We start from the raw sequence: 16,670 nt of genomic DNA, 5'->3' as shown, positions 1-16,670 counted from the left end.
CTTTTCTGTCCTATAAAAACCCATTCTATTTCCAATCACACCCTGTATAGAGATTTTAGTAATTTTCCTTTCATGCAGTAGGGACCATTTCCTAGCTGAATTTCTTTCTTCAATTACTCTGAAGTAGCAAAAGCTCATTTTCCAAGTATAAAAACTCTATTGTGTTTATATAAGAGCACACAGAAATGTTTCTACTTTTCAAAAAAAATAACTTGCCCAGATTTCTTGTGATGTAATAATTGCACTGGGAAATACTTACCACTAACTACCACTTATGTATACGTCTCACTTAACATATACATCTCATCTTGAGTTGTCTACTTAGACTGAATTCTCATTACAAATCCAATTTCTTCCGAAAAACCTTACTGTCTGCTATATAAAATGAAAGGGTGACAGATTATATTATCTTGCCTACTCCTTTATTTGACCAGTAAAAATGACTATTGGGGAATCTTGATTTCTTGATTTCTCTGGAGTTCAAAGCAGCACCAAGTTTTGGTAAAGGACAGCTACTTCAGTCTTAATTCTTTCTTCCACCCAAACAACATTGCTTAAATAAGATGTTAGGAGAAAATGTTGTAGCTCTGTTTGTGTTGTATGTTGGAGGTACAAAACTGCCAGCAATTGTGGATGGAGCAGGGCTTCTACCTCATCTTTGACTTGATTGATTTTGGTCTTGTTTTCTTGTTTCTTTACTTCTGAAGGAAAATGAGAGAGTAAATGAAGAATTACAAGAACTGAAGAAAGAGAACAAGCTTTTGAGGGAAAAAAACATGTTGGCAAATAAGACGAAGGAGCATTATGAGAGTGAAATTCAACGCCTCAACAAGGTACCAGAGCAAGCTGAGGGCCGGGGCCAGGGTAGTGTAGCAATGAGAGATCACAGCTCAGGCTCAGCAGGACATTCTCCATGCCTTGCAAACCACTATGCTCTATAGCTTATCTTTTAGGAAATTCATGATCCTGCATTGGATCACCACACACAGAAAGAGAAATTACAGAAAAGTTATAGAAGATAGTAAGATCTACCTTTCTTCTCTTACCCATTCTTTTCCCTCCCTTCTTCCCTCCCTTCTTCCCTCCCTTCCTCCCTCCTTCCCTCCCTCCCTCCCTCCCTCCCTCCTTCCTTCCTTCCTTCCTTCCTTCCTTCCTTCCTTCCTTCCTTCCTTCCTTCCTTCCTTCCTTCCTTCCCTCACTTGCTTTTCCTCCTTCCTTTCTTCCCCCTTCTCCCTTTCTCCTTCCTTCCTTCATTGCTTGCTTACGTTCCCTACATATAGACATGAGGAAGGACTTGATATTTAGAACATTCAAAAGCTTTTGTATTTTCTCATTGAACTCGTGTCAATTTGAACATTTTATTTTTGTGGCATCTGCATTTATAGTTCACAGAACTTTTAAAAGAAACCGAGAAGCAGCAATTTTATAATTTATTAATCCCCCAAATCTCAGTGAAAAAAGTTAGCTTGAGTAAAATGTCATTTTCTCAAAGACTTTCCTAGCTAACTAAAAGTACGTACTTTACTGTCATGTAACCTTATTAGAACTTAATATGCAATATATTTTATTCATTATCTGATCCGTTTTCTATCTTTCACTCGATGGCAAGCTCTCTGAGGGTGGGATTTGTTCATTCTGGAAACTTCCACACTGTAGACATAGTGTCTAGAACCCACAATACATATAGGAACTCATGAAAATGTCTCTAAAAATCAGAAAAATAGTGGGTTTCAGTGGTTCATGCCTGTAACACTGGCTACTCTGGAGGCTAAGATCTGAGAATCACAGTTCGAAGCCAGCCTGGGCAGAAAAGTTCATGAGACTCTTATCTTCAATAAGCCTACCCCTCCCCCCCATAAAAAACAGCAGGAAGTAGAGCTGCAACTCAAGTGGTAGAACACTAGCCTTAAGCAAAAGAAGCCTGGGGACAGCAGCACCCAATCCCAAGGTTCAAGTCCAGAATAAAAAAGAAAAAAGTATTAAGTTGTGAAAGAGGCCTTTCTCATATACATCAATACCTAATGAAATATAAGATATTATTGTTCTTGGATTTTACAATTAAATACTTTTGCCTCTTTTACTCCTGTGATAAATAGAGGTTACTATGTCAGTTTGGATGGCTGAACATGTGCTAGCTCTCTCAATGTACAATTCGGAACTTAACCCATTGATACACCGCGTCTGCCCATTGACCCATTCATTCTCTTATTTGAAATGGTTACATGTGATCAAAGTAATTAACACATGGTTTTCAGAAATCCACATTACTATGTGTACTCAATTCAATTTAGTTGCTTTGAAGAGTATGCAAGAGTTTTGTTGTTTTTGTTGTTGGTCCTAGGGCCAGGTCAGAATCTGGTCACATCCCTGAACATTTTTGCTCAAGGCTAGTGCTTTACCACTTGAGCCATAGATAATCATGGCTTTTCTTTAAGTAGATGGAAGATAAGAGTCATACAGACTTCCCTGCTTGGGCTAGCTTAGAACTACAACCCTCAGATCTCAACCTCCCGATTTAGCTAGGATTACAGAAGTGAACTACCAGCACCCATCCCAAAGGATTTTTTGTCTATATCAAATTCTTACAGAGAACCCTGATGTTTAGCTAGAGTGATAAGATCTGCTTGGGACAGGTCAGCCAGAGACATTCGGGGCGTAGTCAACTTGCCTTGCCTGACAGCTCACCACTGTGGGATGGGTAGATCTCTGTAGGATGTTTGTGCTAAGAAATGAATATTCTAGAACAAGTTACAAGGAAGTTAGAAAACCCCTTGATGGGATAATTGTTTGCTAGGCTCACCTTTCATTTATGACTCATTGGAAATATTTTGGAATAGGATTAAGGTAGGCCAGGAAATGAAAATAACCAGATCTATAGAAATAGCCCAGTCATAGGTATACAATATGGGACCATCATATTTGCTTGCTGTTGTTCATGGTGAGTCAACCCATCCTAGATTCTTCCTACCATTATTCACACATCTGAAACATGTGAACTCTTCTGACATTTCCTGGAACAATGTAGCTATACATAGATTCAAACAGTAGAGCATGGGGCTCTCAATTTGAACCTCAGCACCCTAAAAGAATTCTGTTAAACATACATTATTAAACAATTTTTAGTGCTTTTTTTTTTTTCTGTGCCAGTACCGGAGTTTGAACTCAGAGCCTTACATTCTGGCTTGGCTTTCCCACTTAAGGCTGAAACTCTACTATTTGAGCCTCAGCCTCACTTCCAATTTTTTTACTGGCCAATGAGGGATAAGAGTCTTGGGGATTTTTCTGCCCAGGCTGACTCTGAACCTCTCTCCTCAGTTCTAAAAGTTCTAAGTAGCTAGGATTACAGGCGTTGAGCTGCTGATGCCTGGCTTGTTTCTTTCTATTTTTTTTTTTTTTTATCAGTTCTTTGACTGAAGTTTTGCCAGTGGCCACTTCGCTTTTTTTTTTATAATAAGTTTTTTTTATTGTGAAAATACTGTTCAGAGGAGTTACAATCACATGAGCAAGGTAATGAGTACATTTCTTATCAAGTATTGTTGCCTCCTCCTTTGTTTTTCCCCTACCATCCCTTCCCCCCGCCCCACATAGTGTCTTATACATCTCATTGTTGCAATGGGTGAACCTGTATCCCTATTTAAACAATTTGTTTTTTCCCTTCCGTTCCCCAAATTATACCAACATCCAATACTTGAGCAAGAAAACAGTTTGTATTTCTCATACACTACTCTGAAAAATGAAATTCATGTCAAGCTAGGCAGCACATGCATATTACAAGAACATCCATCAGGAAATGCCCAGCCTTCCACTAACCACTCCTCCTCAGGCCTCAAACCTGCCTTCTCTCTCCTGCCTTTATGACTAGATGCTTACACATGCAGGAGGGTGACAGCAGACAACCAACACACACCACCGAAGTTCCTCAAAACACACAAAAAGTGAATTCTCAGAGCTCTGAAAAAATTTTTCTATTTGTTCAGAAGATTTACTTGACTAATGAGCAAATAGTTAAAATGGCCACATGAGGAGATGACTATCATGATGTTTTAAATTCATTTTTATTGAGCTCGTTGTGAGATAAAGGGCTTCAAATAAGAGACAGTGCCTTTTACACTAAGTGTGAGCTATGTGTGAGCATCCCAAGTTAGAGAGTAAGGATGATAATCTTGTCAGTAAATATATTTCATTATCTCTTATTTGCTTTCCTTCTCCTCTCTGGCTAGTACACATTACTGAATCTAGGAACAACCCAGTGAATTCTGGATGTTTTGTGTGTATGTCAGTCCTGGAGATTGAACTCACGGCCTGGGTGTCAAAACTCTGAACTTTTTTGCTCAAAATTAGTATTCTACCACTTGAGCCATCCAGTTCCACTTCTGGCTCTTTTTTTTTTTTTGGTAGTTAATTGAACATACAAGTCTCATGGACTTTGAGCCACAATCATCAGATCTCGATCTCCTGAGCATCTAGGATTACAGGCATGCCCCACAGCACCCAGTGGATATTTTAACAGAAGGTGAATGGCTGTGGTAGGCTTTGGCTTGATTTGCTGAAGGAGAACAGAACAGAAGAGCAGGTTTTGCAGTCTGTGAGACAGTGGTCCACATGTGATCCTTGTCTGAGGAATTCTTCTGTCTCCTTGGAGACATGCTGTGATATTCAAAAAGCATTTTGAGCAAGGTGCCAGTGGCTCACATCTGTTATTCTAGCTACTCAGGAAGCTGAGATTTGAAATCACCTGGGTCAGGAATGTCTGTGAGAGTCCTACTTCAATTAACTACCAAAAAATCTAAAAGTGGTGTTGTCACTCAAGTGGTAGAGCACTAGCCTTGAGCAAAAGAAGCTCAGGGACAGCATCCAGGTCCTGAGTTCAAGCCCCAGCACAGGCACAAAACAAAACAAAACAAAATGAACAACAAGAAGTATCCTTGGACCTCACCTTCAGTTGTCCTGGTTCAGAATTTCCAGAGCCAGTGCCCAGGATGGATGTGTTTCCTCTTAATGTTTTAACATCACTGATGGAGTCTATATTTGGTCAAAGCAGACAATCTACAGAAAGACAATAGATTAATTTACTTTTCATAGTTGGCTGGGGGAGGGGGAGGGCGTACAGCATCAAGCATGCTCTCAAACTAATGAGGATTGAACAATAGAAGTATCATCAGAGGGGAAAAGAAGACAGATTCTGAAAAAGGCACATACAGAAAACCTGAGAGGAGAGAGTGAGCAGTCTGCTGGGAAGCAGCCTTCATAGCAAAATGCTGCCTGTGGTTGCAGTGGAAATGAGAGCAGTAGCTATGAGGAATGCTTGAGGTATGGCAAATCTCAGACCAACAGTATGCTTATCTTACTCCACAGGTTCTTCAGGATGTCTTGAAAACCGAGAGTTCTTCACTTCCCTGGGAATGTGCCAGGCTGGGCAAAGGGGAATGCAACCACTCAGAGTTGAGGATAGAAATGGAAGTCCTCAGGCAGCAGGTGAGGAGCTGGAGTGAATGGTGAGCAAGGGGAGAGCTGGGACCTCTTGTTCACGCTTCTTTGGAGAAGAGTGTATGCTTTTTTATTGAAAATATGCCATAGAAAACGATTTCTTCTCTTTTCTTTGTTGTGCTGATCCTGGGGCTTGAACTCAGGGCCTGGCCACTGTTGCTGAGCTCTTTTCGCTCAAAGCTAGTGCTCTACCACTTTGAGCCACAGCGCCACTTCTGGCTCTTTTGGTAGTTAATTGGAAATAAGAGTCTCACTGACTCTCCTGCCTGAGCTGGCAGATCTTCACATCTCAGCTTCCTGAGTAGCCAGGATGACAGGATGTAGTAGTAGACAGAATGACAAGTGCCTGGCTCATGCCAAAGGTTTTCATACTCATTTGAGTGAGAAGTGTCCAGATTTAAAGCTTGATAGGAAAAATAGACATCAGCTAATTCACTTTGATAATTTCATAAAAGAAGGAATGGAGTCAAATGGCTTACCTGATTTGCCCAATATCATGCAGCCAAACATGGGGGCATGTTTGAATCACCGGGGCAGTTGAAAGAGAAGGCTTTGTGTAGATCATATTCCCTGAGCAGTCATGACTGCTGGCTGCTGCATGCATTTAAGCAAGCTAGGGTTTGCTGAGCAGAAGGGCCATCTGTGTCTACCCCCATTTGGTTTCCTGTGGGTTCGGTCAAAAGCTGTAAGAGTCTATGTACAAGCGGAGGGTGCAACTAGGGATCAGGGTCTCTGAAGTACACGCTGTCAGTAGTCTATTCACAGTGGGGTAGAAGATGTCACTAGATCAAAGGCTGGGAATCATACTTTTTTTCTTCTATGTTCCTGGGTGTGATTTGAAGAATGCTTTGGCTTGGAGTAAGTACCAACCAGTTAAGAGTGATGCTATCTTGTTTTCCAGTACTGGAGTTTGAAGTCAGTGTTTCATGCTGGCTAGACCTTTTGAGCCACATCGCCAGCCTTTATTGCTGTGCTTATTTATTTTTAAACTTTTTATTCTAAAAGTGATGCACAGAAGATTTACAGGTTGTTACATGAGTCAGGGCATGAGTACATTTCCTTTTGAACAGTGTCACCCCCCTCTCCCATTTTCTCCCAGTTTTCTGCCCTCTGGAACCCTTCCTAGCCAAGTTATATAGTTCATTTCCAACCTAGTGTCTAGTGAGTACCACAGTTGAATTGATTCATCCTTTGTCCCACCATTTCTGTGTTTCTCCTTCCCCTTCCCAAATCAGGTAAGCTTACATACAAGACAAAGGTTACAGAAATCTAAAACAGTGACATAAAAGGAAAAAAAAAAAAACAGGAAAAAGATCTGTGAACAGTACACTAAAAATCCTCTTGTTTCCGTTTCTTGGAGTTCATTTCTGTGCTTATTTTTGAGATAGGGTTTTACTTTTTGCCCACACCAGCCTGGATTGATATTCTCCTATAGTGGTTGTTTTTTTTTTTTTTTCAGTCATAGATCTTGAACTTGGGGCCTGGGAACCTGAGCTCTTTTGCTCAAGGCTATTGCTCTATCCCATGAGCCAGAGCTTAAGTGCTCTGGTTTATGGTGGTTAATTGGAGATAAGCGTTTCATGGACTTTTCTGTCCAGCATGGCTTTGAACTGTGATCCTCAGATCTCAGCCTCCTCAGTAGCTAGGATGACAGGTGTGAGCCACCAGTGCCTGGCAATAGTCTCCTATTTTTATGCTTCTGGTGTAGCTGGGATGACAGGAACATGACACAGAACCTAGTCTTTACTGTTAAGATAGATTCTGGCAAACTTTGTTGTGCATGCTGGCCTCAAACTGTGATCCTCCTGTCCGTACCTCTTGAAGGCAGGATTATATAAGCCACTGGTGCTAGGCACAAAGATTCTCCATGCATATGTGAAAATCCTGAGTGACTGAGTTATTGTTGTTGCTACTCATGAAATTGCCATGACTTTAATAGGAAACAGCCTATCTCTAAAATCTAAACAATTCAGCACACTAGATGATAGTTTTCTCTTCTCATTATCCCAGTTGAATATATTTCATCATATGTATATGTATGGCTTAAAAGTAAACTAATGAGAAGAATAAGGGTAGCATTTAGATTATTAAGACTCTGTTCAAATGCTCTAATCCTAAATCATTGTTGATACCAGCCAAGATTCCTTTGGGGAAGGCACTGTTTATGTTCACCGCTTGTAGCATCTGTTGTTGCTCACACATGATGATTCCACCTGTGAGGGAGTTGCACCTACCCATGGAGAAGCAGACAGGCTCATGTATGACACAAACTCCAGCAGGCATTTCTGTTCTGTGCAGTCTCCATAGAGCGCACCAGATCCATCTCCTTAAAGCCTGGAGGTTCTGTTATTTACTTTCTGCACCCACAGTTTAAACAGACATGTTGCTAATCAGATACCAGGTCATGTCACTTGGGACTCTATGGAACAGTCACACTTTACATGTACAAAGAAACAGAGAATCTTGGCCCCTACCTGACTAAAGGAGCAACATTTCTAGAGTGCTTAATTCTGATCATATGGGCCTTCCCACTGGACATGCGCATGTACATGCTAATTGCTTACAGGACATTAGTCTAGCTGGGTCTGGAATTGCTCCTCAATATATATATATATGTATATAACTATATTTATATATAAATATAGTTATATACATAATTTATATACATAAATATATTCATATATATTTATATATAAATATACATGTACATGCTAATTGCTTACAGGACGTTAATCTAGCTGGGTCTGGAATTGATCCTCAATATATATATATAAATATATATATAAATATATATGTATATATTTATATATATTTATTTATATATATAAAGTTAACATTGAGGATATATTTACATATCTATAATTTATAAAAACACATTTATAGTATATATACTATATAAACGTGTATATATGTACATGTATATATATGTATACATATGCCTACATGTAGTTTCTTTGAAATATCTATTTAAAAAGTATCTGTTTAAAAAATTTTTAATTAAAAAATTTTAAGTAATGCCTTAACTTATAAGTCTATACACATATCTCAAGATATACAGAGAGTGTTTAATTTCTTCTCTCTCCCTATTGCATTTTGCTCCATCATTGCTGATTTAAAGTGCTTCTATTTTCAGGGGAGAGAAGAATGTTTGGTGGCACTAGTACTGAGACTTGAACTCAAATGGGCCTTGCAATCTTGTTTAGCGTTTTTGTTCAAGGCTGGTGTTCTACTGTTAGAGCCACACTTCCACTTCTTGCTTTAATTGGAGATGAGAATCTCATGGACTTTTCTGCCTGCCCAGACTGGCTTCAAACAGATCCCACCCTCCTGAGTAGATAAGATGACAAGTGTGAGCCATTAGCACCTGGCACATCAAAATTCGGTGTGCTGTCCAATGTATGCTAGACTCAAACATAGATCTAGCTACCAAGTTTTAATATCAGGACGTATTTAAATCATAGGCTTATAGGAATACTGTTTAATTCTCTTAAGTGTTAGTTGTTTTCATAAATTTACCTGCTAGTCTCCAAGCTATCAATTAATATTGCCAATTATAAGGAACATAAGGGTTTTTTTTTTTGTTTTGCCTTTTTTTTTTTTTGAAGACGTTTAATCACTTTTCTAGAATGCTTGGAATGCCTCTGATGAAGCATTCCAATAAAGGACTATGAGTTCCTTTTTAAGGACAACACTTGTAAATACCTTTCAAAATCCTGCCAAGATGCCATGATAGCCTTTTGATTTCTATCTTGTTTTCAACTTGTGATTTCTATTTGGTAACTGCATTGAGTTGTCTTCCTTCAGAGGGGTACTTGCTGTCACACACAGACAAGTGGGGAGCCCATGTGTGGGGGTGGCGGAGGGGGGTCCTCCACAGTGGAGGGGGCCCAGAGTTAATGGTTGGAAGGAATGTTTGGAATATGCATGTTTTACTTTGAAATTCCTGATGCATTCTCAAGAAGGAAAATTCAAGAATGGCCACTCTAAAAGCTAAAAATATATTCACTTCTAGCTTTCCATGATGAAGAAATACACATGAGCTCATGGTATTAATGCCTTTGATGGGAAAAGTCTAGACTGTACTTTCATTTCCCATCCCATTCTCTCTTTTATTTTGTGCCAGTCCTGGAACTTGAACTCTGGGACTAGATACTGCCTCTGAGTATGTTTTCTCAAGGCTAGTGCTCTAACACTTGAGCCACAGCTCCACTTCTGTTTTTTTTTTAAATATATATTTTTTATTGTAAAGATACTGTACAGAAGGGTTATATTAAATGAGCAAGGTAATTTGGTGGTTGATTGGAGATCAAAGTCTCACGGACTTTCCTGCCTTGTACTGGCTTTGAATCTCAACCTTCAGATCTTACCCTCCTGAGTAGCTAGGATTACAGGTGTGAGCCACCAACACCTGGCTACAGATATTTTCTTTGAAATCATTCAAGTGCCAAAAAGAATGTAAGCTAATATTAACAGTAAGTTATTATTATTTTTTAGGTACAAATATATGAAGAAGACTTCAGAAAGGAGCGATCAGATCGAGAAAGACTTAATCAAGAGAAAGAAGAACTCCAGCAAATTAATCAAACCTCTCAATCCTTATTGAACAGGCTGAATTCTCAGGTATAGGTTGAAACAATCTTTGCTAAACACATGTGACTTCTCTTTTCTAATTTTTTCTTCAAATTTAATCCTTTTTGAACACTGTTAGTGGACATTGGATTTTTTTTTTTGAGAGGTTAGCACCTGGGGTGAAATCATTCTTAAGCAATTTTGTAATGAGATGAAAATGCCTGGGAATTTCTTTGAACTTTAGTACATTAAAGAATTCACCCTCCCCCAAGAAATTAGATTCAAAGGTCTTTTACAGAATAGAACTGTATGATCTTTTTTCTCTCCTAATATTTATCTTGGTAAAATGGGAGCTGAGCTACCTACTTCTCAAACACAGTAAAGTGGTTTCTAAATTCTTGTCATTTTCTTTCAAGAGCAGTACTGGAATGTTCCACCCTTCCCAAAGCACACAGATTTCTAAATTCTCTGAATATATCTAGTGAAATTGAGACTTTGGTTCAGTGAGATTCCAGATTGAGTGTGACTAGAGCACGTTCAAGGAAGACAGCTTAATGAAATAGAACATATCGAGGGGAAGCAAACCAAGATTAAGTGCGATTGAATATATTAGAAGTCTACTCAGGAAGCCACCACGATGAGTAAATGCTGGTGTTAATGAGGGAAAATGTAGCTAACGTAATTTTGACTTATAAAAATGAAATAAACCACAACATTGTTGATTTGCAAGCTCATGTCATGCCTTTTAATAAAGAGGAAATTGGCGTGAGACATGCTCAAGACTTTTAGTCTTCAGAGAAATTTTAAGCTATTAGACATCTTCCTTCTAATATAAAATAGATTGAACTAAATTCAATTTCTTTTCTGATACTTTTTTCCATAGTGAAGTTGAAATTAGACACCCTGGAGATTTATTGACAGAACCATTTCCTCTAAGAAATTAGAAGGGAAAAAAATAAAGGAATTTTGAAGGAATTAGAAGGAATTGAAATATAATTATATAATTTTCTGGAAATAACTTATGCAATCTAATAAAAACACAACAATGGCTGGAAAAAGTTCTGACTCTTCTTGTTAAAGAAATTGCTCTCAAATTTTACTACCTACTTCCTTAATTGGTTTTAAGTTGTCAGTGCACAAATTATTTTACTTCCTACCATAGTTTAAGTTTATAAATTGGTGTCTAAGATTGGTAATACATCTGACACTATAGAATTCTCAGCCCAGTCAAGAACATAAATCCATTGACTTAACATTTTAGAATATAATCCATAGTAATTTTCATGCTTGAGGCATCTATAAAGTAATTCTTTTTTTTTAGTCATGGGGCCTGAACTCTGGGCCTGGGCGCTGTCCCTCAGCTCTTCAGCTCAAGGCTAGTCCTCTACTACTTGAGCCACAGCACCACTTCCAGCTTTTTCTGTTTATGTGGTGCTGAGGAATCGAACCCAGGGCCTCATGCATGCAAGGCAAGCACTCTACCACTGAGCCTCCTTCCCAGCCTATAAAGTAATTCTTGATTGAAATTGATAAAACAAATTTATTTTCACAGACAGTATAGCATAAAATTGTTTTTATAAGATATGGATCCATTTTAAGATCTGATCTAAGTGGTAACTTAAAACTATAAAAATTGCTTCTGGCAGCCTATCCGGGCGCTGGTGGCTCATGCCTGTAATGTTAGTTACTCAGGAGGCTGAGCTCTGAGGAATCAGTTTCAAAGCCAGCCCAGGCAGGAAAGTTTGCAAGGCTCTTATCTCCAATCAACTAGCAGAAATCCAGAATAGAAGCTATGGATCAAGTGTAGAGTGCTAGCCTTGAGCAAAATGCTCAGGGACAATGCACAGGCTCTGAGTTCAAGTCTTAGGATAGACACACACACACACACACACACACACACATCAACCTAACCAATTATTTTTCAAAAGTCTCATTCATTCTAGTGAAACAATAGTAGAATTTACAAAGAGATACCATGGATGATTCAGTGATCTGTGTTTACTGTATTAATAATATTTTAAACCCTATGATTTAAGAAAAAAAGGAACTGAGGAGCATATTATCTCTCATTCAAATGAATCTTTTTATGTGAAATCATTCCAAGGTTACTAACATCCCAGGATATATTCACCCTTTCTTGAAGGGTGTCAAAGACAATAACAACAGTAAAGCCTCAGTGTGGGCACAAGGAGGTCCTGAACATCTTCAGAACAGGAGAGTATTGAGGGACCAGACCTCATACTCCCTCCTCTTATGTTTGGCTGCTCTTGACCTAGAGGGAGTTATTTGACTTTCCCATGCTTCCCTTCCTTCATCTGTAAAGTGAGAAATTTGGACTCATTATTAATCTCTAAAATGTTTCTCATACCTCTTAAACTTCTGCCTCTGAAAATAAATGACCTAATTGCCACATGACTCCCCAGATTTGTTCTCCTTTGGCACAATAGTATCTCCCCAATTATTTCAGCCTCTCAGAAGTTATTGCTAACAGTTTCATTAGATGTGTAATTACCACGCTACCTTCAGTTGCTTTAATCTAAGTTTGATGCTATGTGTATCTCTGTGTGTGTGTGTGTGTGTGTGTGTGTGTGTGTGTGTGTGTGTGTGTGTGTGTGCACGCTGATCCTAGGGTTTGAATTCAGGGTGTCAGGGTACAGTCCCTGAGCATTATACGCAAGGCTAGTGCTCTATCACTTGGGCCACAGCTCCACTTCCAGCTTTGTTGATGGGTCATTGGAGATGAGAGTTTTCACAGACTTTCCTGCCCAGGCTGGTTTCAAACCACAATCTGCAGATCTCAGCCTCCTGAGTAACAAGGATTACAACACTGGCTGTGAGCTGATACTTCTTTATGCAAGATATATTACTGTGTGCCTTAGGAGGATTTAAAAGAACCTGCTTCTTGTTAACGGAGGACCACAATCCAGGGAAAGATATACACAGCCTATCCTCATCATTTGTAAACTCTACACTGCCCATTTTTCTTGTAAAAATACACTTATCACCCCCCCCACACACACACAAATAAATATTTGTGGTGCTCTATGGTGCATTCACCAACAGAAGCAGAATAGTAGAAAACTTGAGGTACCTAACACACATGCTGGGCATTAAGGTCAGACAATGACAACACTCTATCTTTCCTATTTCAACTTGCACGCATGCAGTTATGGCGTCCTTGTGGTCTCTTTAGTGCATTTTTGTTTTTTGTTTTGTTTTGCTTTCTGGAGCTCAAACTTGGGGCTTTGGTGCAGCTAGATTCTTCTAGGGGTGTGAAGGCAAGATGAGGTAGCCAGGTTGAGTGACTTTTAGATGACATTGGCCCTAAATAATGGAAATACATAAACAAAGCTCTGTAACTTTGAATGCTTTTCTCAGCACTCTAAGCCCTTGGGGACTCACTGTGTAGAAAACATGTAGCTCAGTGCCTAGTTGAGAAGCACACATACAACTTCTGAAACTTGGTGAAAGTCCTTAAATGTCAGGTGTAAACAATTACAGTAAGCCAGTAAGCCAGAAAATTGTTCCTACATGCATCTCTAAAATGGATTAACCCAAGATCAACAAGGATAATAGCTTTCACAAATTAGAATCATAACTTAAGACTATCCAGCTTCCCAAATTTTATTTGGGAGTTTCAAGATGGAATCAATAGGACCAATATATGATTCTTTCTTTGGTGCCATTCCTGAGGTTTGAACTCAAGGTTTGGGTGCTGTCCTTGAGCTTTTTTGCTCAAAACTAGTGCTCTACCACATGAACCAAAGTTCCACTTTTGGTTTTCTGGTGGCTCATTGGAGATAAGAGTCCCACGGAGTTTCTTGGCTTTGAACCCCTACCCTCAGTCAGATCTCAGATCTCAGCCTCCTGAGTAGCTAGGATTACAGGTGTGAGCCACTGGTACCCAGCAAAATGTAGCTCTTTTTATTGGCATCACTGTCCCAGTGCCTAACCCTTGGGAAATGAGTAGGTCATGGATAACTGAATCAGGGCCAGAAACCAGTAATTTGAAGTGTTTCTATTGAATAATGGTTTTGCTTTGTTTTGTTTTGTTTTTGTAGATAAAAGCTTGTCAGATGGAGAAAGAAAAACTAGAAAAACAACTAAAGCAGGTGTGTTTGTTTTCTCTAAGTTTTCTTGTCCTATAGGAAACACTCCCTTCTCCCCCCACATTTCATCCCTAATACAGAATATCTCCTGGTCCCAAAGGAAACAAACTCCACCAAGGTTTGGTATAGATGGCATAGAACAACTCATGTTGTGCATTGCCAGCTAAAATGACAATGACAAGATACTGCTTACAAACCACCAAGGCCTTTCAACTATCACACGCAGGGAAAACACCTAATTTTCACAGCCCTCTTACCAATATGGTAAGTCTTAGAATGTTTTCATTCACATGAAGACTTCTTCATGGTCCCACCAACACCTGGGAAATGCATTTTCTCTTTTTAAATTTTTCTTTCCTTGTGTTTTTAGCCACTACTTTTATTTTATTTGTATTAAGTAGTTGTACAAAGGAATTGCCAGTCAACAAAGAAGTTTATGACTGTGATGCATCTTAATCAACGTTGTACATGTCTTCATCCTTCCCCAAGGAAATAATATTTTCTTTTGTTTTTTCTTGCAACTTACAATGAAAAGCACATCAAAGATGTCTTATCTTTCTAAAACAAAACAAAACAAAACAAAACATTTTCTCAGACACTGAACCACTCTATGCAGAGAAATACTTCTCTTCATTCCTAATTTATTACCTAGAGTTTCCTTATGTCACTTGAAGTAAACTTATTTTATGGCTCACTGGATGGTTTACCTTCCGTGAGGACCATCTGTAATGAGAACTCAGAAACATAAGCCGGGTGACAGTGGCTCACACTTGTAACCCTGCCTACTGAGGAAATGAGATCAGCTGGAAGCCAGCTCAGGCAAGAAAGTCTGCAAGACTTATCTCCCATTAATCACCAAAAATTGAAGTGGAGCTTTGACTCAAGGGGTAGAGTGCTAGCCTTGAGGGAAAAATAAAGCTCAGGGACAGTACTCAGGCCCTGAGGTCAAGCCCCAGGACTGGCACCAAAAAAAAAAAAATCATAGAAAAGAAACATACAATTAATTGAATGTCTTACCAGTGTTTCCAATTTTGTCAAAATGGAGAAATATCTGGTGTCAACTTAGGGAGGACTTAGCTTGGGGATCTATCTTTTCAGGAGGAGTTTGGAGGCTGCCGTGATTTATTTACTATTTTAAGTTAAAATTGCTTCAAATGAAACCTGCAGCCTGGCACCCCACTACACTTAGCAAGTATTAGCAGCACTCCCCGAGTTCCCCCACATCCAGTGAACTAACTGCCATCCTTTCCCCCAGAAGCATTTCTGTAAGTGTGGTGTGGTTTCCTATCTGACGGATTCTTGGGGACCAACAGACTCAGGGGCTACACGAGATCCATGCAAGCACCCCGTAAGTAAGAGTCCTCTTACTGTAGGGAATCTCTGGGCACCTCTGGAAGTTTGACATGCTATTGTCTACAGAAAGAGCAGCCCTCTGATTAGCCAAGTTCAAGTGGTTGAGTTCAAGTTCAAGTTACTCTTGGGACTGAATCCGCATGACATATCCATATCAATCAATTAGCTCAAAGATAGCAAATTCTTTGAACAGCCATGACATTTTACATGAATCATTTTTATGAGTTATAACTGCCTCTACCCAAAGATTATTTTTCTTTATAAAGTGAAGTGTATGTAACAACAAAAAAAAATGGTTTCTTCACTTGGAAACTTGTATTGAATTGTTATGGTTTTCTGCTACTTACGTGTAAAATACCATTTGACATTTTTCAACTGAAAGAATTTAATTAAAAAAAAAGTATCCAACCTGGGTGCTGATGCATAATCCTAGCTCTTTAGAAGGCTGAAATATGAGGATTGAAGTTCTAAGCCAATCCTGGGCAAGAAAGTCCATGAGACTCCAATTAACTACCAACTAAGCCAGAAGTGGAGCTGTGGCTCAAGTGGTAGAGCACTAACTTTGTGCTAAAAAGCTCAGGGACAGCATCCAGGCCCTGAGATCACATCCCAGGAAAAGCAACACACACACACACACACACACACACACACACACACACACACACACACACACACACACACACACACACACAATCCAAGGGGGTGGGGGGGAATTATTCACCAAAATTGCCATCCAGGCCATAAACACTACACAAAGTGAAATGAACTCTCGAGCAATTATTTGTGAGTAGAATTGACTTGGACAGTCAAGCTGAATAAGTCAGGCCCCCAAACATTCCCCTCTTTCCTTCTCAAGAACAGAATTCCTCCACTTCTGTCCCCCTCATGGAAAACTAGCTGTCCTGCTTTGCCTACACAGGCAACACTTTTATTCAGGGAAACATGTATGTATTTTTCTGTATTTAAGATTTGCTTAGATAATTCTTCTCACTCCTTAGTTTTTATGAACTGTGTTCCTAATTGTGCCAAAAATCAGATTTATTTTAGCTGAGATTTCCCTAGTAGAACACTTAATAAAAGCATAATGCTATTACACTTTTGTGATCCAAAAGCTTTTCCTGAGGGAGGAGATACTGAGTCTCTGGGTAGCAG

The 16,670-nt window shown here is 39.3% G+C and overlaps 1 protein-coding gene across 1 annotated transcript in view; it reads left to right on the top strand.

Moving 5' to 3' along the window:
* Tnip3 (TNFAIP3 interacting protein 3) overlaps positions 1 to 16,670 on the top strand; it is an 86,392-nt gene that overhangs the window by 58,141 nt on the left and 11,581 nt on the right. Inside the window, exons 9-13 of the mRNA XM_070021989.1 lie at positions 708 to 833; positions 5,356 to 5,475; positions 9,982 to 10,107; positions 14,118 to 14,168; positions 15,421 to 15,513. Coding sequence (XP_069878090.1) covers positions 708 to 833; positions 5,356 to 5,475; positions 9,982 to 10,107; positions 14,118 to 14,168; positions 15,421 to 15,513 — 516 coding nt within the window. The remainder of the gene's footprint in view (positions 1 to 707; positions 834 to 5,355; positions 5,476 to 9,981; positions 10,108 to 14,117; positions 14,169 to 15,420; positions 15,514 to 16,670) is intronic.

Source organism: Dipodomys merriami, unplaced genomic scaffold (genome assembly GCF_024711535.1).
Source record: "Dipodomys merriami isolate MVZ:Mamm:240054 unplaced genomic scaffold, mDipMer1.0.p SCAF_15, whole genome shotgun sequence".
Lineage (NCBI taxonomy): Eukaryota > Metazoa > Chordata > Mammalia > Rodentia > Heteromyidae > Dipodomys > Dipodomys merriami.
This window is presented reverse-complemented; position numbering and strand designations above follow the sequence as displayed.